The 24,404-nt window shown below is 33.9% G+C and overlaps 4 protein-coding genes across 10 annotated transcripts; 3 read left to right on the forward strand and 1 right to left on the reverse strand.

Moving 5' to 3' along the window:
• Positions 1-785: 785 nt before the first annotated feature.
• On the reverse strand, positions 786-3,521 carry LOC140879602 (sphinganine C4-monooxygenase 1-like). 3 transcript variants are annotated; one of them, XM_073283389.1, is made up of 3 exons: positions 2,997-3,125; positions 1,732-1,826; positions 786-1,565 (listed from the first exon to the last, which is right to left on the reverse strand). In XM_073283389.1, the coding sequence occupies exons 2-3, from the start codon at positions 1,765-1,767 to the stop codon at positions 1,014-1,016; spliced, it is 588 nt and encodes a 195-aa protein (XP_073139490.1). In that variant the 5' UTR covers positions 1,768-1,826; positions 2,997-3,125; the 3' UTR covers positions 786-1,013. The 3 variants fall into 3 exon arrangements, with proteins under 3 accessions (XP_073139490.1, XP_073139491.1, XP_073139489.1); XM_073283390.1 differs by lacking the exon at positions 2,997-3,125 and adding an exon at positions 2,324-2,339; XM_073283388.1 differs by lacking the exon at positions 1,732-1,826 and having other exon boundaries at positions 2,997-3,521.
• A 1,366-nt stretch (positions 3,522-4,887) lies between these two features.
• On the forward strand, positions 4,888-7,497 carry LOC140879601 (uncharacterized). 4 transcript variants are annotated; one of them, XM_073283383.1, is made up of 9 exons: positions 4,888-5,015; positions 5,220-5,336; positions 5,529-5,611; positions 6,115-6,198; positions 6,341-6,416; positions 6,522-6,594; positions 6,796-6,869; positions 6,970-7,159; positions 7,241-7,497. In XM_073283383.1, exons 1-9 carry the CDS (start codon positions 4,922-4,924, stop codon positions 7,308-7,310), a joined length of 861 nt encoding a protein of 286 aa, XP_073139484.1. In that variant the 5' UTR covers positions 4,888-4,921; the 3' UTR covers positions 7,311-7,497. The 4 variants fall into 4 exon arrangements, with proteins under 4 accessions (XP_073139484.1, XP_073139485.1, XP_073139486.1 ...); XM_073283384.1 differs by having other exon boundaries at positions 7,036-7,159; XM_073283385.1 differs by having other exon boundaries at positions 7,066-7,159.
• A 2,428-nt stretch (positions 7,498-9,925) lies between these two features.
• On the forward strand, positions 9,926-11,690 carry LOC140879603 (uncharacterized). The gene is made up of 7 exons (XM_073283391.1): positions 9,926-10,022; positions 10,121-10,156; positions 10,232-10,369; positions 10,481-10,567; positions 10,659-10,706; positions 10,780-10,856; positions 11,018-11,690. Exons 1-7 carry the CDS (start codon positions 9,948-9,950, stop codon positions 11,163-11,165), a joined length of 609 nt encoding a protein of 202 aa, XP_073139492.1. The 5' UTR covers positions 9,926-9,947; the 3' UTR covers positions 11,166-11,690.
• A 235-nt stretch (positions 11,691-11,925) lies between these two features.
• Positions 11,926-18,235, forward strand: LOC140879888 (PH, RCC1 and FYVE domains-containing protein 1-like). 2 transcript variants are annotated; one of them, XM_073283846.1, is made up of 9 exons: positions 11,926-12,922; positions 13,087-13,173; positions 13,659-13,748; positions 14,428-14,508; positions 14,670-14,822; positions 14,943-17,009; positions 17,176-17,322; positions 17,393-17,685; positions 17,882-18,235. In XM_073283846.1, exons 1-9 carry the CDS (start codon positions 12,875-12,877, stop codon positions 17,973-17,975), a joined length of 3,060 nt encoding a protein of 1,019 aa, XP_073139947.1. In that variant the 5' UTR covers positions 11,926-12,874; the 3' UTR covers positions 17,976-18,235. The 2 variants fall into 2 exon arrangements, with proteins under 2 accessions (XP_073139947.1, XP_073139948.1); XM_073283847.1 differs by having other exon boundaries at positions 17,393-17,478; positions 17,884-18,235.
• The last annotated feature ends 6,169 nt before the right edge of the window (positions 18,236-24,404 follow it).

Consider the following 24,404-nt stretch of genomic DNA (forward strand, 5'->3'; position numbering starts at 1 on the left):
ATCGAATACCTTCAATCGACTTCGATATAATACCTACAACCAATAATAAATCAAATATCAATTATCGGATGTCAATTAAATCGAAATACCCAAAATTCGAAACCCTAAATTCAAAATTATACCTCAAAGCTTGGAATTAAAGGGTTAAACAACTAACACAACCTACCCCTAAACTCCGGCGACGATCGGCGGCGGCGAACGGCGGCGAACGACGGCGGCTGGTGCGACGGGTTTTCGGAAATTTCAATAAAAATATGAAATATGGGTACCGAAAGATAGCTCTCGTCGCGAGGATTCCGGAACTATATTTACTTTTGAAATCCAGCCAAAAACGAAGAAGATATGAGCGTTTAAAGTGAGAAAAAAAATTTTTGAAAAGAAAAGAATGAGGATCGGGAAAGCAGAGAGAAGATGACGATGATGAATACCGAGGAGAGAGAAATAGAATATATATCCGTATATAGTAATTAGATATGTATTGGTTTAATGTGTGTCTTATTTTATTCATTCGGGGTTAAAACTTGACCCGGTTTGAGTTATTTCAACTCCTGTGTGATTTATAAATCAAATATGCAATTTAATATCGTCTATAAACCGATATTTATAAATACATATTTTTAACACACAAATTAAGTAATAGAGTAAAATCGGGTCCTTAGAGTTGAACTTTATCAATTAAGTAGCGTTGTTTCGCACATCATACATATTAAATTTTTTTGTGTTAAATAATTTATTTTGGATTCGATTAATTCTTAAAAATGTTTATCAAAGTAACGAACCAAATATACAAAAATAATTCAGTGCGACATTTGAATCTTGAAAAGCTGTTGCATTAGTCCGACAAATTAAATGGTTACACGGGAAACAGCTAACTATAATAATACAACTTAAAATAAATAAATAAGGATATGCACAAATCATAATCCATAAGACACCAAACCATCAACCAAGGAAAATACAACACAAAAACTATAACGATACACACCAGTAATTGTAGCAATTTCTCGTCCCAGTTAGTTTTCCTTGCACTCTTTACAAGGCCGTGCCTCCAAACCCCCGGCAGCTCTCTTCTCAATAGAGTAAGGCATATAAGTACCAAGAATCCGATCCCATGTCACGAAAAAGGGCTGAGAAAAGTTGTACTTGTTTCCGTATAGTTGGTGATGAATATCGTGATAAGCAGAGTTGTTTCTGAAGAAAAGCTGGAAAAGATTTCCTGGCAGCCATAGACCACAGTGATCGTCAATGGTTTTAAGGGTAGCAAATGAGAAGAAGAAGATGGAAGCTCGAGGCGACATTCCTGAGACAAGGAAAGATAAAGCCCCACCAACCGTGTCTAGAATAAGACCCTCCAAGGGGTGGTTGTATAGAGCTCCAAAGGCGTATGGGACAACAAGCCGGTGATGCTTAGAGTGGATGTGTCGGTACAAGAACTTGTTGTGGTGCATGTATCGATGCATGAAATATTGCCATGTATCTATTACCACCATTGCCACAAAAAACTGTCGAGCAAGAACAATGAGGGAAGCAGGAAGAGGATGTGAGGAGTTGTCGCTTCCAGTAACCTACATGATGAAACTAAACATTTATTGAGTAGGGATGTAATATATGACATTCATGCAATATTTATTAAATATATTCACAGTGAAGTTCATAAATTGAGAAAGTCTGCTGCCGTCAAAACAAGAAATTTACGAAATTTGTTTCATATTCATCAGGGAATTTCGTAACTTGTGAGATAACATTTACTGCAGGTGCACCCTTCATGACAAATATATCCGTAAGTTATTGCAAGTGGAGGATCCATAATCACCCTAAAAGGACCTCTGCACATGGCAGATAAAAGTTAAGTGGGAAAAATGCCATTAAATTACTGAGTAGGCTGATTCATCTCCCCAAATCAGTAATACTTGTTCTAAAGACAAAGCAACTGATAGGGAATTGAAAATGTCTTCATGTCACCACCACCCTGAGCACTAACAAAGAGCAAAACGGAGACACCCTAAGGCCTGAGAAGGAATACGAAAGGACAAAAAAATAATGTTCCTATTCAAGCAATCCATATTTTCTTGGGTTTCAGATTCCATGTGCATCACAAAAGAAGAAAACGTTTGGAATTTTTTTCAGATCAGCTAGTCCTTCTCCATATCAGGTTCCACGCATGGGTAGGAAAAGCCAGATGGAAGATATTTAGATATGTGTAAAACAGCTGTGGCAGTAGATAATTCCTAGAAACCTTAACTTCCTCCATCTAAGTTGTCCACTTATTAAAAATTAATCACTGAGACACTTAAGAAGACAAAGTTAGTTTTTGCATTGGTACCAAATAAGGCAGATGTCATTGACTCGAAGGAACAAGAGGATGATTAACTCTCTTCAGATGCTGCAAGCCACAGAGACAAAACCCAAACAAGATGGAAATACAATTATAAAAATCAGCAGGGAATCACAAACAACTGATATTCACTTCCAAAATTCAATGAATTGAAGAATATCGAAAGGATAACATCTTTATTATCGATGCCCTTGCAGAGGACAGTAATTCAGCTCAAGCGCATAACAAAGGAACACGATTCGGAAAATAGTTTTGAAAGGACGAGTCCCTTTAACCAAAAACATCATCCATCCTTTTCACCAACAAAAAAAAAAACAACTGAAAACCAGTTAGTTATGAAGCACCTGTTTTAAAAAAAAAAAAAATATCACAAGCAAGGAAAGGAACAACCATAAATGTTTCCAAGATGCGTTGTCAGCATAAAATAAAACCACGCCTCTTTATCAACACAATATGATGGGGGTAAAACCAAACCATGCTTATTATTCCAATTGTAAATGCATCTCTGCTCCACATGCAACACAAAAATAGTCCTCCCCCCTCCACTGAATCACTCATATTATTATAGATAAAAGTACCTGCTTACATGGCCAGGCTTATTACATTGATCAATTGACGCACAAGCTAAATATAGCAAAATGAAAGAAAAGAATAAGCTTACAGCAAAGAGCATAGTGGCGACAACTGCCTGAAAAGCCTGCTGAAGGAGGACCCCTTTGACCACATCTGTTTTAGGCACCAAATTTTTCTCATCCTCCTCTTTCTTTGTGTGCAACCTGTAACTCTCTAGCGATCCTAACATCACGTATATTCCTGAATACACCCAGTAAACAATTATCGGCGCAAAAGTACCCAACATCTCATCTGAAACGTTTAAACCACCCTTCAATATCTCCATACGAAATTCCTCCCTAAAGAAAGCTTTTTTTTTTTTTTTTTTTTTTGGAGGAAAACACAGTGGGTTTAGATTAAAGGCAGCAGGATTTGTGATGGATAAGAATTTGCTTGATTTTTGTAAATCAACAACGGAAAAATGAAAAATCAGACACGAATCCTAGATCGAGACATGAACCCCACCAAGCTGGTTAGCTGACAAGTGAAAATTGAGAAGGGAAATGGTAGAATTTTTAGGGCGGGCGGAGGAATACCGTGGTCCGATGTGTTGTCTGGGAATCGTGGAAATCCAACGGAGGAGTATTTTAAAATAAATACAGCAATTTTGATTAACTTTTTAGATTTTTAAAATCTACGGTTATTTTAATTTAGATTTCCGTTGAATCTAGAAAAATATTGTGATATTGAATTCATTTATCAACCGTTAGATCTATCTCAAGGCAGTGCCTGTATAAGTAGGATTTAACTTATCGTGATATTGATATTTAAAATAGAATTATATAAAATTTTAAAAATTCAAATAATGTTTACTTTTTAAAAACTTCATTAAAAATCTTCAGAATTTTAACAAACTTTTAACAACTTCATGAAATTTCATAAAATTTATTAACATTCAAATATTAAGGTATAATAAAGTACTATTATAATTGTCAATAATTGTGATCCAATCCAAACTTTTGAATTGATTTTTTTATTTTTAATTTACATACGAACTCTCCTCTCCTCTCCTCTCTTTCAAAATTATTTCACTGGTTTATTACAATAATTTAAAATCAAAATCAAATTATAATTCTACTAAAAAAAATCAAATTATACAACTAAAAAAAATCAAATTATAATTATAAGTCATTTTAATAAAATAGTTACAAAAATCATAAAATTTTGATAACTCATAGAGTTAAAAAGTCATGATAATTTTTCCGTATTATATATTAAATTTAAACACAAGGTTATTGATTTAATACAATTATATAGTTTTAAAATTTTAATTAATGATACAAAGAAGTTAACATATATATACATATACATATACATTTAAAAGGACTTAAATTTTAAATGCAAAATCTATTTACATTAATAAATAAGAAAATTTAATACAAACTGAAATTGTTATATATATTAATAATTATTAGTTCAAAACGAATCAATGAAAAATAATAAGGTATGATTAAAAATACAAAATAAGATATCAGTTACTGACTCAAATAATTTTTTCTATATATGTGTTTTTTTTTTAAAAAAAACAACGCTTTCTATATTTTTGAATTTACAAGTGGATTATATTATCACAAAACAACTACTATAAAAATATTTTAAAGTTTTTGTAGTTTAAATATAATAATCATTCGAAAAATTATATAACACAGAATATTTTAATATGGAAACATAAACATAATCGACATAGCCTTCTTGACAAATTTCATTCTAGCAAATCATTATTTTATTATAACAAAAATGTAAAAACTGAAAAAAAAATTAATTAATTGAGACGAGTTTGTATTTCAATTGGCATAATCTCGACTTCGAATTTTACCTTTCCTCCTCGTATAAAAAAAATAAAAATAAAAATAAATTAAATTAATTATTAACATGTTTTTAATAAAAAATAAAAAATAATGATTTCGCCTATATCATCATCATAAATTCATAATCATAAAATGAAATTGAGCCGCAGCAAGGCAAGGCAAAATAATGGAGGCCTACTCTGTTCTGAGAGCATTCAAGCCCTTGAAATCAATTCCCATTCAATTCTCTTCCATTTCTTGTGGCGCCCCACTTCACACAGGTTAAGCACCTCATACAACACTACCCAATAAGCATGGTGGCGTCCGTTGTCCGGAAGGCCACCCACCCTTTGCTAACTTGCGCTAGGGGCGATGTATCGCCGGCGGAGGGGTTGATCCTTACGACCTCAGCCTGCATATCAGACCCATAGCTCCGTTTCTTTATTTTTTGCTGTATGAATATATATATATATTTTGTGGCACAGGTAAAGGAGGAATTTTGAAAAGAGCATATGATGGATTGTTATTGGATGCCGGGGGCACACTCTTGCAATTAGCTAAGCCAGTAGAAGTCACTTATCATACCATCGGCCAAAAATATGGTTAGTTTGGGCCAGGACCTGGTCGATTCTATCTTGGCATGATATTAGTTATGACATATGATATGTTTTTCTTTACATTGAATGAATTTTCTCGGTAAAAGATGATATCTTGGTGTCGATTTAATTCTATTGAGCTGCACGGTTGTTGAATTCTAGTGTTGATGTGTCTTCTTGGAATGGTGCCTACCACAGGTTTACAAACTACTGCAGCTGAGATAAAACAAGGATTCAGAAGAGCTTTCTCAGCTCCTTGGCATGAAAAACTTCGATACCAGGTTTATATGTCTCCGAGTTTCAAAGGAATTTTCAAGAAATGGCAGGACAAACACACTTAAGAATCCAAATCTTCACTTTCACCCAAATATACTATTTTCATGCTTTTGGAACTCTGATTCTGGTTATTTAGGATAGAGGCTACTTTACGTCTTCAATGATATAATTATGACGATGGAATGCTCTAGTCTATTTGATGAGAGTTGTTGATCATTGACACTTTTGTTGTTTATGTCGTGTGTTTGGAATGTACTCAATTATCGCCACTGGAGGCATGTTTCGCATTGTGTAAGTTATTTAAAGAGTTAAATGTGAAAAAAATCAGAAAGAGACTGGTGATACTTTTGTTTCTTCACCTGGTTATGTGCTTAAATCCGATTAAAATGGAGGACATTTTAGGCTCTTGAAACAACTATTGATGATAGTGGGAGTCCTAACAAGTTGGTCAAGTTTAAAAGCATCAATTTTTTCTGAACTAAGAACCGAATTTTTCTATAACTGACAGGGTGATGGCAGACCATTTTGGAAACTTGTGGTTTCTGAGGCCACCGGCTGTGACAATGAGGATTACTTTGAAGAAGTGTATGAGGTGAGCTTTTTTGGGCTCTAGTTGTTCAAACTAGGTGGCTCTCTCAAATTTTCTTTATCATATTACTCATGGAATTTTTAGGTAATGGTACCTGTAAAACACGATGGGTTTCTAGAATCTCATCTGATATGTTCTTTAACAGCATTATGCAAATGGGGATGCTTGGCATCTTCCTGATGGAGCTTATGAAACGATTTTGTGTTTGAAAGATTCTGGAGGTCATCATGTGTCTTTGTGTTCTGTTGCATCCATCATTGAATCTTAAAAAATTTTTATTGTCGTTGTAAACCTGTTTTCATGTTTTTAACTGAATAATCTCTCAGTCAAAATGGCCGTCGTGTCCAACTTTGACACCCGCTTGAGGAAATTATTGAAGGATCTCAATGTATTAGACTTGTGAGTACCAAAGTTTCCTTGTAAGTGATTACCTAGTGCTTACAAGTAACTAAATTTTGTTTTGGCATTTGAGCGAGATAAATTTTTCTACTGTTTGGAACTCTCGTGGGGCCATTTTATTGGTTTGAACTACTCATTTGGCCTAGGTCCGTTGGACTGTCTACTATTTCTTACAATAATTATTTTTCTCTGTGGATTTAGATTTGACTCTGTCATCATATCCTCAGAGGTTGGGTATGAGAAGCCAGACGGGAAGATATTTAGAGCTGCTTTAGGTAAGTGTGAAAGCCGCTAATCCGATTTACAAGCCATTAATAGATCTCGTCTAATTCGTATCCATCTGTTACTGAAAGCGAATGTACTTTACTTTACTAGGCTTATCATTTAAAGTCTTGTCTTGGATGTTGTTGCTCCATCGAGTGATATTCCTCGAATTTCTAGGTGATTATTTAAACCGAGTGAATGTTGTAGATCATATATCTGTAGAGGCCAGTAAAACGGTTCATGTGGGAGACGATGAAAAGGCTGATAAAGAAGGGGCTAACGCGGTGGGAATCGACTGCTGGTCAGTTTGATTTGTTGATTATTTCTTGATATTCCTAAAACACTGTAAAATGAGCATACAACTCTTCATACGAGCGTGCAGGTTGTGGGGTACGGATGTCAAAGTCTTCTCAGATATAGGGAACCGCATCGTGAATTCAGTGGGCGTTTGAAGGGATGAATGCACAACTAGTTGTCGATGGATTCTTGAAATTTCTGATATGATCCATCTTCAACTGGTTTGACAGATGCTTTTTTTTTTCTTTCAGTGGCACGCAGTTGGGTACTTGGGTAGAGACTTGCATAATTTCATACTATAATTAATTGATAAATATTGTTTTTCCAGGACATATTTTGCGTTAACCGTTTTTTTTTTTTTCGAAATTAAATGAAATTTCATTAATCATGCAAATTGCAAAGGATTACAAATATCATCTAAATGTTCGAGCAAACAATGCGGAATTTCAAATAAAATAGAAGTACTAGCATATAAATGAGCAGCTTGAGCAAGAGAATGAGATGCTGCATTTGCTTGTCTATAAACAAACTGAACCAAGAGCAAGGTTCCTTGACGCAAAAATGTTTGTATTGATGCACAATAGATCTAAATTCAGTATCATCGTCGGCTGAATATTTTATTGTGTTAACCAATTATATCATCGTTTATATAATTCTTTTGCAAATTATATAGAAGGGCGATAAAATATATATGAATACTAGCATATTTGCACACATGTTGTGTGTGACGAAAAATTTGATTTTTTTATTAAAATTAATTTTGAAAAAAAATCTAATAAATTTATGGAAACAAAAAATGAATGTTTTTTGGGTTAAATATTTAAATTTTGACAATGATGCATTAATTCTTTCAAATTATGGTATCTCCGATATAATATCGGACCTTCTATTTTCCTCTGTCATCATTATATACTACAACTCTTTAGGATTTTAAAACTCCATGTCCCACAAAATCTTATAATTCTAGAAAATATTGTTTCATACTTTCATTAACACATTTTTAACAATATCTAAAAGGAAAATATTTAAATTTATTTTTTAATAAACTGAAATAATAATTTACAAATTATATTTAAATATTTTTATTATTTTAATTTAATATAGTGGGTAAAATTTTCATATATATAAATTAATTGAATTTTGTGAGATTATAAAAAAATTTTAAGTGTATATACACAAAAACCAAATATAAAAGTTTTTTTTACAATAATTGTTTGCAAAAAATAAAAAAATATTACAGTTTGTTCGAAGTTTAAAAATTGATTATAAATGGTTTAAAATTTTAAATTTTAACTAAAAAGATAAAATATTATACTTTTCTTTGAATTTAAAGACCAAAATTATGTTCATTACTTTTAAATAAATTTTTTTAATCTATCATATTTTCCTTTTATATGTGTTTTTTAACTGTTGCAAATATTTTTTTATTATATTTGTTTTTTACTTTCTGTAAAGAGCGAAATTAGATAATTGGTAGAACAAAATTTTATAACGAATATTTAAATTTTTAAAAAAATAATTATCTTGTTGTAAAGTCTATGATAAAAAATTATGAATTAAATTTTATTATTGTTTTTTAGTGTTTTGTATAGTTATTTTACAAAAGTATATATTCTCATAAAACTCGATGAATATTATTTTTATTATAATAAAAAGTAATTTAAATTTATTTTTAAGTTTTATTCTTCTATTATTTTTATTTTCAATGGAGGCAAAATTAAAAATATTTCCTTTTACCATCAAAAAGATACCAAGGTAACAATTGTATTTTTGAATTGACAATATTTTGTGGGAAACGTTAACGTGTAAGTGAGGTTATTTTTTAAAAGTACATCTATTAACGATAGATAATAAAGAAACAATTGATAAACCAAATAATAATAACAATAATGAAATGTCTTAATCGATACATATTTTTTATTTTATTTTTCAAGATTTTTAATTTTAATTTTAATATGAATTTGGAAAGTTTGAAATTAATTTTAGATTTGGTAGGTGATTACAATTACAATTAAGGGTAAATTCGCATTCAGTACCTAAACCCAAACACATATGCATGTTCAGTACCCTGTCAGAAAAATATTTGTTTGAACTCCCTGGGCCCACATTTTTTTTCGGATGAAAATGAGTACAAAACATTGAAAATAAGGTACGAATATATGATATTCCAATACAAAACATTGAAAATCTGGTACAAAAACTTAGATTTTGAGTATAAAATTAACATGAACATTTTTATTAATAAGAAAAATATGTCATTAATATTAATATTTTTAGTATTCAAAAATCATATATTTGTACCAGATCTAACATATTTCGTACTCAAAAAAACATATATTAGTGCTCTATTTCTGATATTTTGTACTCATTTTCATCAAAACATACAATTTGTCATTAATGTCAATATTTATCTATATATTTGAGTACTCAAAAATCATACAATTTATACCAGATTTTCAATGTTTTGTACTGGGATATCATGTATTCGTACCTTATTTTCAATGTTTTGTACTGATTTTCATCCGAGAAAAAAATGTGGGCATAGGGAGTTTAAACAAACATTTTTCTGACAGGGGACTGAACATATATATTTGTTTGGGTTTAGATACTAATGATACTTTACCGTACAATTAATATTGAAATTTGTTTCCTGTTATAGTATGCATATTTTGTCCACAGGCCCACAGCCCACAAGTTCGATGGAAAATCACATTTTTTTATTTATGTGCGCATATATATTGGACCAGGCGTCACATTAACGCCACCATTCTCCAAGCAGACGCAAAATCAAAATGGCTGAAAATATTTACACCCAACGCCCTCTTTTCGGCGGTGCAATCTCCACTTCGTTCCCCTCGCGTTTCCAGGTTAGCTATTTGTTTTCTTTGGGAGGGATTAATTTGCTTTCATTGATGCTTTAGTGTGTGAAATCCCTTTTTTTTTTTTTTTTTTTTTTTATGTGTAGGATGTCAGTGACATTCGCCAAGTACCTGATCATCAGGTCAGTTAATTCTTGTATGTTTTTACGACCACCCTGTGTTTCCCACTTGTTTTGATCAATTTGCATATTCCACAGGAGGTTTTTGTAGACCCAACTCGCGATGAGAGCTTCGTATTTGAACTGCTCGACTTGAAGGCCGATGTGCCTGATCAAGGGAGTGCTACGTGGTTTCTTAGAGACCTCGCCAATGAGCAAGACGCCGAGGGGACAGTGGTATGATGAGTTTTGATTCATTCAATACTAGTCCAGTGATTATGTTTTATTAGTCAACGATGAAGTTTGGCGTTTCCCGTCCTCAATAACGACCTGATATGATAAATGAAGGTGCTCGAACAGTCAGGGATATTTGAGGCTTGTCAATTGCAGTTTATAAACACTCCTGCAATCATTACTACTGCTGTTGGACAAATGGTGTGCACAAGATTCCTAACACTTGTTTCCAAGTTGATTCACTTCAGTTCATTGGATGATGTAATTCTTGTTTTTTCCTCTTGCCCTGTAGGCCGTGTCAAAGGGAAGACAGGGAAGGGAAGCACAGAACATTGTAAAGGTAAACAATTTTCTTGTTTCCAACTGCCAGTATTCAAGCTCGTTTCTGGAATCTCAAGGCGCGGTTTTTCTAGGTTTATCTAGCTAATCTACGTCTCAAGGAAGTTGCAACAGATGTTTTGATAACTGGTTACGAGCCTATGTTGATAAAGTAAGTTGAAAAGCTCAATCATTTCTTCTTTAGCATTTTCTAGAACATTAATCCAACAATTTCTTCTCGTTTCAATCTATATTGATTATGGATGTGACAATATATCAATTGTTGCCAAAACCAATCAGTTTTTGTTCATTGCATTGCTTTTCCTATTGTAGCCCTTTGAGTGAAAGTGCTTCCGCAGTTGGAGCTGGCCTAGCAGTACCTGCTATACAATCTGGTTTTATGCCAATGGCGGAGATTTTTAAAGTTGCTGTCTCTAATTTCAAAGTGAATGACTGGAGTCTTTTTGGTGCAGCTGCTTGATTCTGAATTTGAAATAGTCATCTTGTTTTTATGCTTCGAATTGTCAACTTTCTTTTCGCAATGAATCTTTATGACACAAGTTAAGATTATACAAGTTTATCCCATTGGAAACAAGTTTGGCTTTGTTCCTGATTTTTTTTGTTACTATTATTATTATTTTGGGTGAAAAATTGTCTGCTATTTATGTTGCATTTCTAGGATACCGTGTATTCGTCAAGTGACCATCGATCGAATAACAGGTTAGATATGCTGTGCAGAATTTTCCTGTTTTGATGCAAATCTTATGGTTGTCATTAGCCTGGACCGTGGATTTGCAGACAAATGCATAATTGATGTAGTAACATTTTATGATATGAAGTGTCATTTAAACAATTGTAAGTGATAATAACTAATTGATTATCTTGAAGTCGTGGAGAAAAATGTTGGTATTACTCATCTAATGACAAGAGGAAACCTCATCTAAAAGAACTTGCAGCAAAGAAAATTTTTCCCTTGCAGTATCCAAATGCTCGAGATAGGATATTGGTACTATGTTAAATAATGTCCGTTTAAATTATTAGTATAGTATTATTATTGCTATTATAGTTCAGAGAGAAATGTATATACAATGCATTGATACAACAATAATGTGCTTTGAAGACGTGCGTGGTGGTTGGTTGACTTGGATAAATTATCATTTGGGAGTTAGTGTTTGGGAGAGCTTCTAAAAAACATTTATCAGTTTTTCGTTAACAAAATTTCAATTTTTTTAACGAAAAAACTGAGAAGTGCTTCTAATAAGCTCTCTCAAACACTACCTTAATCTTCTACTATCACTAACTTATTGGATGAGCCTGCAAATTAAATTATAATTATAACAACGATTAAATGCAAAATAATTGGGAGCAATTGTGAAATAAAATGTTTGTTTTGGACTTATTTGAAAATAAACAAACTTGTGCCATCTCCATCATCAAATCCCACATTCAAACTAACTTTCAGTTGGTGCTTTGGCATTTTCCCGGAAGAAAAATTTTGTTGATTCCAAATAGTTTACGTGACAGAAAGAGAGAGAATGCAAAGAAAATATTGAAAATATATACAAGGTTTGCACGTTTGCCTCAACCCATCCAAATCTCTGTAACAGAATCACCCTTTCCGATTCCACATTCAAATTATATTTCTCGGTCTCTTTTTTCTTCGTTATCGTTGCTTCCAGAGATTTGATGATTGGAAGCGGAGAAAAAACCCACCTTTTTTGTTCTTGATTCGACTCCATTACTATTGCATTCGTTGATGTTTTTGAAGAAAGATGATGAGTGACGTTTTCCCAATTCTTTGTAGGCTTACTTTTTCCAATGGTCATGTAAACATGTGTATGAAATTCTGGAGAACTATTTTTTAGGGTGGTTCAGATTCCTTCTTTACGAGTGGTTACAGCTGTTTCAGAGTTAAGCAGGCATTTTTTTAAAAAAAAAATAAAAAAATTCTGGTGGATTGTATTTTGATCCAAGGCCTGATATTCCTTGATGCTTTAAATCTTTCCGCCAAGAAGTAGCCATTTTGCCTTTGAGGTGTTACGAGATGGGGTAGACCAAGAAATTGGATCTTGGAGCCCAGGTCTGCGTTAGATGGTGCAGAAAAGGAAGGGGAGTGTTTTATTTGTTTGTTATTGTAATGGGTGTTGGCTTAATTGTTTGGTTACTGCGCCTAGTCATATTACAACTTGAATGGGTGATCTGCAGAGGTCTAGTCTGGTGGAAAGAGACATCGACCAGGTACTCAAAATTTACTCTGTTCATTTTCCATTCCAAATTGATCATCGCGTTGAGAACTTGTTAGTGATTTCATATACTGCTCCTTTATGGTAATTTTTTTAGAAAAAAGAGAAGATGATAAATTGGGATTGAGTTTTAATGCTTAAGAAGTTTCTGTTGAGTAGGCCATCACATCCCTAAAGAAAGGGGCATATTTGCTGAAATATGGGCGTAGAGGGAAGCCAAAATTTTGTCCATTTCGACTTTCAACAGTAAGTTTTATTGCCATAAAAGCTCTGTCCATCTTAAATTCCTATCAATTTTTATGCATTTTTTTAGTAATTCGCTTTATACATGTTGTGGTAATTTGCATGATATATATATATTTTTTATTTTTGGTAAGTACAAGTACGTGCTCACATGATAATTCTCCTTGTATATTTTCCTCTTTGATATGGAAGTTCTGATAGTTCATTTAATGGGCTTAGCTTATAGTAAATTCAATAATTGAGTTGTTGATGCTTCGAGCCGGAATATCTCGATCACCAAAGTACCATTTGAGTACACTCTACACCAAAGTAAAACCTTATCAAACTTCAGCTCTCGATCAACCGGTTATTTTTACGTGCTTTATTTATTATAAATATCCTAGCAGATTCTTAAGTTGAATTTGATGGACCTTAGCTTCTTATTGTGCAGAAAATATTACATCTTTTTGTACCAGTTCAGTTACTTTGTTCTTATGGATCAATTTCAGGATGAGTCTAAATTGATATGGTATTATGACAAAGATGAAAAACAACTAGAGTTACGGCAAGTTTCGCGGATAGTTCCCGGACAAAGGACGGTAATTGTGATATTTGATTTCTAAATTGAAGGAGTTGCTTGTATACAAATCTATGTTTTTGCTTCATTTTATTCCTCGTTAGTAAATGCAATATAAAGGCACAATACTTGAGATATTATTTTTATTGGATCGATGTGTACTTTTGCCTATTAGGACTACACGATGATGTTTCCCGGAAAATTAGTAGCCTTTTTGTGTTTTATTTGCTTAATAGGTTGGTTCCATTTTGGTCAATTTGTTGTTATTCAATATTATTGTCTGAAAGAAAAAGAAACCCATCTGTCCTTGTTTGCTGAGAGGAAAATTCCAAGTGTATACTGGGATACTAAATTCAAATGTTTTGCATTTATCATTAGTTATCGGAAAAGCAATGGAAATCTTGGTGATGATTCCTTTACTGCAAAAGGGGCTACACAAATAAGTAGATAAACGTTCGACCTTCAAAGGCCATTAGAATCTCAGAGTCAGGCTTATTTGATGATTTTCCTTGAACTGCAGTCAAAAATTGGTTTTGGGGATGGATTTGTTTGCATCAACATATTTAAAATTAGTAAAATGTTCCTTATCGTTTTCAAATTCTGTATGTCGAAACTTTTTACAGTAATCGTCCTTTACTAAACGTGATGATGGTATTGACATTCGTAGCATTTGACTGACATGATCATCTTCCTCCTGTCAGCCAATATTTCAGCGGTATCCACGGCCAGAGAAGGAATACCAATCATTTTCACTCATATATAATAATAGATCCTTGGATTTGGTGAGGTTTTCTTTTCTTTTTCTTTTTTATTGTATTCTAATTACATGTTGGTCATGTGGGATATATTAGATGTTAAACATATTTGCATTCCATACTGCAATAATAATTGGATTTAGATGTTTACCGTTTCTGTGTCATATTTGGTTTCTAAAAATTGACAGATATGCAAAGATAAAGATGAAGCCGAGGCTTGGTTTGTTGGTTTAAAAGCCCTAATTGCCCGTGGTAGCAACAAGAAATTAAGAAATGAAGTACCAAGTGAATGTGCATTATCTGATCATCCACAAGGTCAAAGGGTCATTCCCCCATCATCTGTGAGTTTCTGAATCTTATTTCTTCTTTTGCTTCTTGAAAATAAACCAATCTGTGTGGAATATTTCCCTTCTATGTCCATACTATCACTCCCTCTCATCAAACAAGTCTAATTTCTTCAGGATACTGGAGATACCCAGCGAGCTGAAAATATTTCTCAGAATCGAATGGGAAAAGCATTTGCTGACATTGTGTCATACACTGCAGTAGCCAAGATTCCTCAGTCTGAATCAATAACATACTCTCCTATCTTGCTCTCCGCTGGGGCTGTAGACGACTCCAATGCCTCCCGAACGTCTGGGTGTGAGACATTTCGGTTGAGCCTTTCTAGTGCTGTGAGTTCATCAAGTCAAGGTTCTTGTATGGAGGATTTTGATGGCCTGGGGGATGTGTTCATATGGGGAGAAAGCTCTGGTGACGGAGTGGTGGGAGGAGGTGGTTTGGCTAAAGGTGATAATTCGATTGATATTAAGGCTGACAATCTCTTACCTAAGGCACTGGAGTCAACTATGGTTCTTGATGTAAATAGTATAGCTTGCGGTCACAGACATGCTGTTTTAGTAACTAAACAAGGAGAAATGTTCAGCTGGGGTGAAGAAGTGGGTGGGAGGCTAGGGCATGGAATGGAAGCTGATACATCCCAACCAAAGCTTGTTGAAGCTCTTAGTGGGATGAGAATTGGAATGGTAGCATGTGGTGTGTATCATACCTGTGCCATTACACTTTCTGGTGATCTATATACTTGGGGTGATGGTTCTCATGGCTGTGGTTTGCTCGGTCACAGAAGCGAGGCAAGTCATTGGATCCCAAAAAAAGTGGGTGGCACCATAGAGGGCGTACAAGTGTCATATATCTCTTGTGGGCCTTGGCATACAGCAATATTGACATCTGCTGGCAGGTTGTTCACATTTGGGGATGGAACATTTGGCGCTCTAGGACATGGAAATCGCTGTGGTACCAATATTCCAAGAGAAGTGGAAGCTTTAAAGGGATCACGCACGATTAGGGTTGCCTGTGGTGTATGGCACACTGCAGCAATTGTGGAAGTAACTTCTCAATCTTCTAATTCAGGACAATCTGACATATCGTTATCTGGAAAGCTTTTTACTTGGGGGGATGGAGATAAAGGGCGTCTTGGCCATGTTGAAAATGTGCCAAGATTAGTTCCAGAGTGTATTTCTTCCTTGGCCGATACAAATTTTTCTCGGGTAGCATGTGGGAATAACCTCACTGTTGCTCTTACGTCTTCAGGACGAGTATACAGCATGGGAAGCCCTGCTAATGGACAAGTGGGGGTTCCAGGGTCTGATGGAAAGACGCCAACTTGTATAAAAGGCGATATTTCTGACAGTTTTGTGGAAGAGATAGCTTGTGGTTCGTATCATGTGGCAGTTTTGACTTCGAAAGGTGAAGTTTATACCTGGGGGAAGGGCAGAAGTGGCCAACTAGGCCATGGTGACAATGATGACCGTAACACACCCACTCAAGTTAACCTTTTGAAAGATAAACAAGTTAAGAATATAGCTTGTGGTTCAAATTTTACTGCCGCCATATGTCTTCATAAATGGATATGTAAAGCAGACAATTCCGTGTGCTCTGGCTGCCGTAACCCTTTCAATTTCAGAAGAAAACGTCACAACTGTTATAATTGTGGACTCGTATTTTGCAAAGCATGTAGCACTAGGAAGTCCCTCAAAGCCTCCTTGGCCCCAAGCATGAACAAGCCTTACCGTGTATGTGATGATTGTTTTGCCAAATTATTGAGAGTGACGGATTTTGGATCAGACCCTCGTATTCATAAAGCTAAAAGTGTAGGCGCACTTAGTAGGCTGAGTGAATATTCTGAAACCGGGACTCCTCATATACCAAGATTAATTTCAAGATTCTCGTCTGCTGACTCAATCAAGTCCGAAAGAAATTCCACGTTCAGTATGAAACCTGAGTCAAACGATAATCTTGTTTTTCCTTCTGAGAGGGAGAGGGCGAGCACTTCTTCGAATGGAGCTTTGAAGAATTTGATTTCATTATCTGCTCCTAGTTCTAAAATGATTTCTCGGTCAACATCACCATTTCTGGGAAGGTATGCAACAACATCACCACCTCCTTTTCGCATATCAGAAGCAACATCAGATGACGTAAGGAGTAGCAATGATTCTCTAGGCCAAGAGCTCAAATTTTTAAAGGCACAGGTGAGGTCTTTAAATATATAGCATACATCAAACGTAATAACTAGATTCCTTCATTATCCTTTTAGGCATCTGTGTCTAAGTCGAGTTTTGTCAAACTCCAGTTCTGGTTTTCTATCATTTCTTATGAAGCCTTCACCATGTATACAATGTCTTGATCCTTTTGTAGTTAGAAGAACTTACAACCAAATATCAACTTCTTGAAGCTGATTTGGAAAGAAAATCGAATCAACTGAAAGACATGAGTGAACGGGCCATAGATGAAGCCAACAAAGGTGAAGTTGCCAAAGAAGTAATCAAGTCTCTGACCATTCAGGTTTGATACCTTTATTACCGTACAATGAATCTCTAAGTCTCGTTATATTGACAAGTCAAAACTCAAGCAGTTGAAGGAGATGAATCGAAGATTGCCTGCTGAACAAATTGCCTGCAGCAACTTGGATACAAATATTGAGAAACCAATAAGTGAAATGAATCGCCCATCCATTGGAAGCAGTATGACCAGCATAACTTCTCCCAAGAGTGAATCTAGTGACGGTTCAATGAGTCCGCCTTTATCCAATGGAACAAAGGCTGATGCACAAAAGCCAGAGCGGATTATACACGATGAGCCTGGTGTGTATATAACTCTTGTCTCCTTACCAAACGGCGTCAATGAACTAAGAAGAGTACGATTCAGGTAATCTGTACAGAGTTTTTCTTGTTTAATTGTCCTTCTCTCTTATTCTCAAAAAATTAGTGGAATTCTCATATTTTCTTCAACACTCGAAATCTTACTCAGTTTTTTGTAGGTAGATTTGATTATAGACGGTCGTTTATAATTTGTACTAGTTCACCTCGGTCACCCCACTCAGCAGTTTTGTTGTTTCCTACAGTAGAAAACATTTCACAGAGGAAGAGGCAGAGAGGTGGTGGACTGAAAATGGAACAAGGGTCTTTGAGCGATACGACATCCAGACCACGCAATAGCATTTCAAGGTGATCAATCCTATATTGGCTGCTTTGTTCATATCGAGTTGGATCCCCACGTTCAGGCTACAGGAGTTGGCTACCCTCGTCACAGAAAATATTGCAATTTTCGGCTTTGATTCTTAAAAACTGTTTTCCATTCTCACGTATAGATGTACATCTTTTTAGGTAATTGCTAATTTTTGCTCAGCTGTAAATTTTATATTTTTCATTCCTTGGCTTTAGTTAGGGTACTTTAATTTGCTAGCGTAGGACTAAACCTTGAGAGGAACAGGAAATCATTACGTTTCATAGCCTACTGGAACTTTAGTTTTTCATTTCACAGTAAGTAGATCCCATTGGCCATTGCATTATATTTTAATGAGTACAGGCACAAGCACTTTACCTTCATCTATTAATTTCGGATATATTTTAAATCTAATCTAATATCTAATATCTAATATCTATCTATCTAATCTAATCTATTTCTATCCATCTATCTTCTCTTCTACTATAAAAGTATGAATGATGGTCAAAGTTTTTCATTGTGCATTTATAATTTTGCCCTCAAATTGTGTATGAATCAAAAAACATTTATGGGCAATTATGGAAAAATGAGGTAAAAAACAAGGGCAAAAAATGATTAAAAATTTAGTCAAACTTTAGGTGGTGATTTATTGCATAATAATGAATATGGATTTAACTTTTCATTTATATTCAATTATTACCTCAAAATTAATTATTGATAAACTATGTATACTATATAATATAAAATTTCACACACAATATTTGGCTAATATTTTTATAATGTAAAATATTTTACTTTTGGAAGGTGAAAAAAAATCCAAATGTTTATTGACTACTAAATGACACAAATCGGATGTCTAACTGTTATACATCATAAAAAAAGTGAGCAGCAATATTGTTAAAAATAAAATATAAATTATTTTTTATTTAAATTAATAATGAGAATAATTAAGAGTTCTTTTTTAACTAATTTGTTCATTAGCCTATTTTCTTTTAATTTTTTTTTCACATTTTAAATTTGTTCATTAGCCTATAACTTTGAGTTTACTCCCTTAATTAATTGTGTAAAATTGTCACAAAAATTGTTACATAAATTTCATATTTATTATATGATTTTTTTTCTTTCATTTCATCCATGTATTTTCAATATTCCAATATAAAATTTTATAATAATATTCGATCAAGGAATAGATTATTGTAACCAAAAAATTATATTAAAAAGTTTTGAAAATAAATAAATATTTATGGTAAAAATTATATACCATTTTGACAAATTCTGATAAAATATTTTAAATAAATAGAAAAAAAATTCAAAAATCCAAATTTGTTTCAAATAGTATATTAATAAAAAGTCTTGCAAAATAAATAAATGATTATAGTAAAAATTATATAGTATTTTCAAAAAAAATTAGTTTACTATAAAAGTATGAACGTATGACTAAAGTTTTTTCATTGTCTATATACTTATTTATCCTTTTGTTCTATATAAATTAGATAATAATGAGTAAAGTGGAAGTAATAGGCTAATGAACAAATTTAAAACGTGACAAAAAATTAAAAGAAAATAGGCTAATGAACAAATAAATTAAAAAAACACTTAATTAACATAGAAATATAACAATTAAAATAAACTTTCATAAAATAAATAAAAAATTATAAAAATGACTTAAAGTACTATGATTTTAAATTTATTATATATTATCACTTTGTTGTCTTCTATTAGAATTACTTGAAGTGTTAAAGTACTTATATGATTAATTTAACATAGAAATATAACAATTAAAATAAACTTCATAAAAAAGGAAAAAAAAATTATATATATATAATAGTAACTTAAAATGCTGTGATTTTAAACTTATTATATATTATCACTTCGTTATTTCTATAAAAATTACTTAGAACGTTAAAGTACTTAAATAATATTTAATATGTTGATATATTAATTGATCACTCTATTTATTTGCATTAAAAACCTTCAAAATCATATCAAATTTAATTTTGATAATAATTGTTGTAATTTTTTTTATAGTTAAACAAAATACATGTAAACAAAAAAATGAGGAAATATTTTAACAAATACTTTTTCTATTAGATATAATATAAAATTAAAAAAACTTTAAATTTACTCATATTATAATAGGAATAAAATAAATAATAATCAATCATCTATTTAAATAAGTTTTAAGCTTTATTTTTCAATAATTATCTTCGTATTATTTATACTGCTAAATTTAATGTTTTATATTGATTTTTATTATATACCAATTTATTTCAATATTTTCGGCACTTAATGTAGCGCCCAGAATTTTCTTAGGTGATTTCGCATGCATAACTAGGAATAATAATTAAATTAAAATTTATAAAATGAGTTAAATGACTTTATGTGGATTACTTGAATTTATTTGCATGATTTAAATATTATTTATAGCATTTAACCCGCATTTATGTTATTTATGAGATTTTTAGAAATAAAGTTTTTCGATCGCGTAGTCGGGACCGTGGACGGACGAGATATATAAATTTTATTCTAAATATTTTTGAGATAATTTTAAGAGCCTTAAAATATTATTTTAAGGTATTATTTTCATAAAATAATAGTTTTTATATATATATATAGATATATATGAAATCAATTTTCACAAAAATAAGTTATTTAAAAGACTTTTAAGGAGTTTTAAAAATTATATAAATATATATTACGAAAATTTATGAAAATATATTTAACTTTTAAGAGTTATATATTTTTCTGTATTAAATATGATACGTTATCTTCCCAAAATTCTAACTCAATATATTTTTAAAAAAACAAATAATATTCTAGCCTATTATCTTCAATCTTTCTTCACTTATAATACCTAGCCGCCATCTCCTTCTCCTTCATCACCACGTTATTCAGTAGAAAACACACTTTCACACACAAGTTTTTGAAGATTTAATCCAAGGATTTGAAGCCGTTCGTCCCGTTGATCGTCCTACGCGTCGTGATCTTGTTTTTCGTCGAAAAATAAATTAAGGCACGTTTGAATTCTCTCCTTGGCCACCATCTAAGTCCTATATTCTGATATGAGCATGAATTATATGATTTAGCATGTTATATTCGTTTTTAATTGGAGCTATGCATGTATGTGTATGCAGTTTTTCTTTTAAAGCCATGAACATTGATGTTTCTGTTTTTTTTCTTCTTCTCATGTGATCGGCCATGGCTGCTGCTACTGGTTAGGGGTTGTACCAGGGTCACTATAGGTCTAGAGTTCATGTTGGTTCGGTCGCTAAAGGCTAAGAGGATGAAGGCCGAAACCTTCTACTTTTGTTTGCTTCACAAGTTGGCAGTTTTGGGATTTTCGAAAGTGGTTCGCTAGGCCTGTGTAGGGATCGGTTTTAGTCGAGGCTTGGCTCGTTGGAATCGCCCAGAAGTGGGCTACGTCTGGGCGGTGGAGCTTCGGCCGGTGGGTGGCCGGAGCTAGCCGGCAGCAGGCCATAAAGGGCTGATGCTGCACGGCCGAGACAAGCATAAAATTTATGCAGGTCATGCTTGGTTTCGGGAAATTGGGTTTCTTTATTTTTTTTTTAATTTCGGGTTATGGGTTTTTAGGTGGGTCGGGATTGGGTCTTGGGTCCGGGTCGGGTCTAAAATAATTTCGGGTCAAGTCATTTGGGTCCGGGTCCGGGTTGTGTTAGTCGGGTTCGGGTGTTTTAATTTTTAATTTAATTAATATTTTAAGTGAGATTATGGGCCTATTTTGGGTTATTTAATTATTTGGCTTCATGGGTTTAATAAATTAGGCTTAAATAATTATTTAAGTTAGTCCAATAATTTTTATGGGCCTAGAGCCCGTAGAATTTATTGGGCCAGTTTTTAGGATATTGGGCCTGTCTAGGTGATAAATGGGCTTGAACTTGGTTATTGGACCAAATATGTCTTATTGGGCTTAAATAAATTATTTGGGCTTAAATTTAAGTTAATGAGCTTAAGTTGAGTTATTGGGCCAGTTTAGAAGTTTATGGGCCTAAGTCTTAGAAGTCAGCAGCCTGAACCAATCCATGAAAATTATGAATGATCCGTAAATATATATTTAATTATTGCATGAATATTTTAAGTATGAAAAAGTATTGTTTTTATATTTATTATTAAATAATTAAATATATATTTACGGGCAATATTTTATGAAAATAAGATCATGAAAAATTTTATGTATGTGCATGATGCTATATGTATATGTGTGATGCTGGGCAATGAAAAATATTTTAAGGGAGTTGAAGTGGGTGTGTGACAACCTACGGGATTGAATATGAGATGCCTAGGCCCGAAGACCTTTCCATATGACACGGGACTGTGGGTCGGGATGCTGGGGCCCGATTGCCTTTCCATACGATTATGATTATTTTGCCTACGGATCCGGGGTCAGCCTGGTGAAGGGGCCAAGAGGTGGGGATCTCACCGCCACGTACGCTGGTTTTAGATTGATCAATCAACATGACACGTCACACAACATGGATATAACCTTCAGAATTTTTAAATGACGATATGCCCTTATTATGATGCATGATGATTACGTACGAGTATGTATGTTATGTTATGTGATTATTATGATACATGTATTAATAAGACATGCATGGATATATATGTATTATTTATTATGTATCTTGAATGTATTATATGGTGCATCACTTTTATTCATGTTGTTATTATGAGATAGAGCGTGCTGAGTCTCTAGGCTCACTAGACTTAAATGGTGCAGGTGAGCAGGTAGACACTGATGTAGAGCATTTTGCCCCGACTGACGGTGAGGACGTATGAGATCCCGACAGTTGGCTAGCCCGTGACCATCGCTAGTCATGTTTTCAGTGAATTGAATATTATTATGTTTTCCGCACATGTTTTATAATTTAATTATGGGTTTATGGATTTTAGGTGAGAATTTTTATTGAGAGGTTGATGATGATTTTATTGCATGGGTTATACTTATTTTATTTGCATGCAAATTCTTATTATGATTTTTTTTTAGTTGGAATATTTTTATGGGAAATTGTTTATGTTTATAATTATTTTAGAAAGTAATTATTTAATATATATATATTTACACGTTTCAAATATATATATTATATTAAGTATTAGTTATTTATTTATTCATTTATGGATGCATAGTTTTTAAATATATTTTATATTAAATATTTTTTATTTATTTGTAAAAAAAATAGTAGTAGTAGGATCGAGTCGTTTCATTTGGTATCAGAGCGCGGTCCTTGAAGGGTACTAGCCTACTGCGTGGAGCTCAGAAGTCGCACTACCAGTCTGTAAGTTTTAATGTTTTAATTATGTTTATTTATGGGGCTTAGGATTTTTGATATATTAGTTTAAAGTATGAAAAATTTTAAGTATACTTAGTTATGCATTGCGATCACGTGAGAGATTTATGAAAAATGCAGTATGGCTCCCCGAAGGAATCCTCAGGAAGCCAACCCCAATAATGGCGATGAGACGAACCAGAATCCACCTCCGTCACCTGCACTTACTCCATTCGAGCAGGCCAGTGTGAACATGTGGGCCGGGATTACGAGACTGCTCGAGAACCAGGCTGCTCAGCCGAGGAAGTCTCATGAGGAGGATGTAGCGGAGAGATTCAAGAAGCATGAGCCCAAGGAGTTCAGGGGAACTACCGATCCACTTGTTGCTGAGGAGTGGATTCGATCTTTAGATACCATCTTTGCCTATATGGGAGTCACTGATGCTGACAGGGTTCGATGTGCTATCTACATGCTTAAGGAGGATGCAGCTCTTTGGTGGGAAGGATCTGTAATCGGAGTGAACTTGACGACCCTGACTTGGGCGAATTTCAGGACTATGTTCTTCGAGAAGTACTACACTGCAGAGGAACGAGGCAGATTGATCAAGGAGTTTATGAGTCTCCGTTAGGGAGACAAGTCTGTTGCGGAATATGTGAAGCAATTCGAGAGAGGATGTCATTTCACGCCCCTGATTGCGAATGACGAGCAGGAGAGGCTGAGGCACTTTACTGATGGGCTTAGACTGGATATCAAGCACGAAGTTTTCATGGCTGATGTGGCGAATTATAGTGCAGCAGTGAAGAGAGCTTTGAGGTCCGAGCAAGGGAGGAAGGAGATGCAAGCAGCTTACCAGTAGAAAAAGCAGTTTCAGCAGCCTTTCCGTGGTCAGTCTTCGCAGCTGGCGAAGAAGCAATTTACTGGGCCGGTTAAGGGCCCGAATCCTCCCAGACCACAGAAAAGGCAGCAGGGCCCACAGAGGCCGCAGCAGAAAGGGGCAGCCGCCCCAAATCCTGGAGGTATTCCCTTATGCAAGACTTGTCAGAAGCCTCATTCGGGGCAGTGCATGGCTGGTTCAGGTGTCTGTTACAAGTGTAAGCTACCGGGGCACGTTGCGATGAACTGCCCTAATGCGAGAAA

The sequence above is a fragment of the Henckelia pumila genome, chromosome 2 (genome assembly GCF_033568475.1).
Source record: "Henckelia pumila isolate YLH828 chromosome 2, ASM3356847v2, whole genome shotgun sequence".
Lineage (NCBI taxonomy): Eukaryota > Viridiplantae > Streptophyta > Magnoliopsida > Lamiales > Gesneriaceae > Henckelia > Henckelia pumila.

What these genes read in the sequence shown, in the direction of transcription:
- LOC140879888 (XM_073283846.1), top strand. Translation starts at nt 12,875, where the DNA reads ATGGGTGATCTGCAGAGGTCTAGTCTGGTGGAAAGAGACATCGACCAG. An exon ending in GGGTCATTCCCCCATCATCT is followed by an intron (nt 14,823 to 14,942) that starts GTGAGTTTCTGA and finishes TAATTTCTTCAG; the next exon opens with GATACTGGAGATACCCAGCG. An exon ending in TCAAGTCTCTGACCATTCAG is followed by an intron (nt 17,323 to 17,392) that starts GTTTGATACCTT and finishes AAACTCAAGCAG; the next exon opens with TTGAAGGAGATGAATCGAAG.
- LOC140879602 (XM_073283388.1), bottom strand. Translation starts at nt 3,233, where the DNA reads ATGGAGATATTGAAGGGTGGTTTAAACGTTTCAGATGAGATGTTGGGT. An exon ending in TCGCCACTATGCTCTTTGCT is followed by an intron (nt 1,566 to 2,996) that starts GTAAGCTTATTC and finishes TTCATCATGTAG; the next exon opens with GTTACTGGAAGCGACAACTC.
- LOC140879603 (XM_073283391.1), top strand. Translation starts at nt 9,948, where the DNA reads ATGGCTGAAAATATTTACACCCAACGCCCTCTTTTCGGCGGTGCAATC. An exon ending in CTACTGCTGTTGGACAAATG is followed by an intron (nt 10,568 to 10,658) that starts GTGTGCACAAGA and finishes CTTGCCCTGTAG; the next exon opens with GCCGTGTCAAAGGGAAGACA. An exon ending in AAGCACAGAACATTGTAAAG is followed by an intron (nt 10,707 to 10,779) that starts GTAAACAATTTT and finishes CGGTTTTTCTAG; the next exon opens with GTTTATCTAGCTAATCTACG.
- LOC140879601 (XM_073283383.1), top strand. Translation starts at nt 4,922, where the DNA reads ATGGAGGCCTACTCTGTTCTGAGAGCATTCAAGCCCTTGAAATCAATT. An exon ending in TACCATCGGCCAAAAATATG is followed by an intron (nt 5,337 to 5,528) that starts GTTAGTTTGGGC and finishes TGCCTACCACAG; the next exon opens with GTTTACAAACTACTGCAGCT. An exon ending in GCGGTGGGAATCGACTGCTG is followed by an intron (nt 7,160 to 7,240) that starts GTCAGTTTGATT and finishes ACGAGCGTGCAG; the next exon opens with GTTGTGGGGTACGGATGTCA.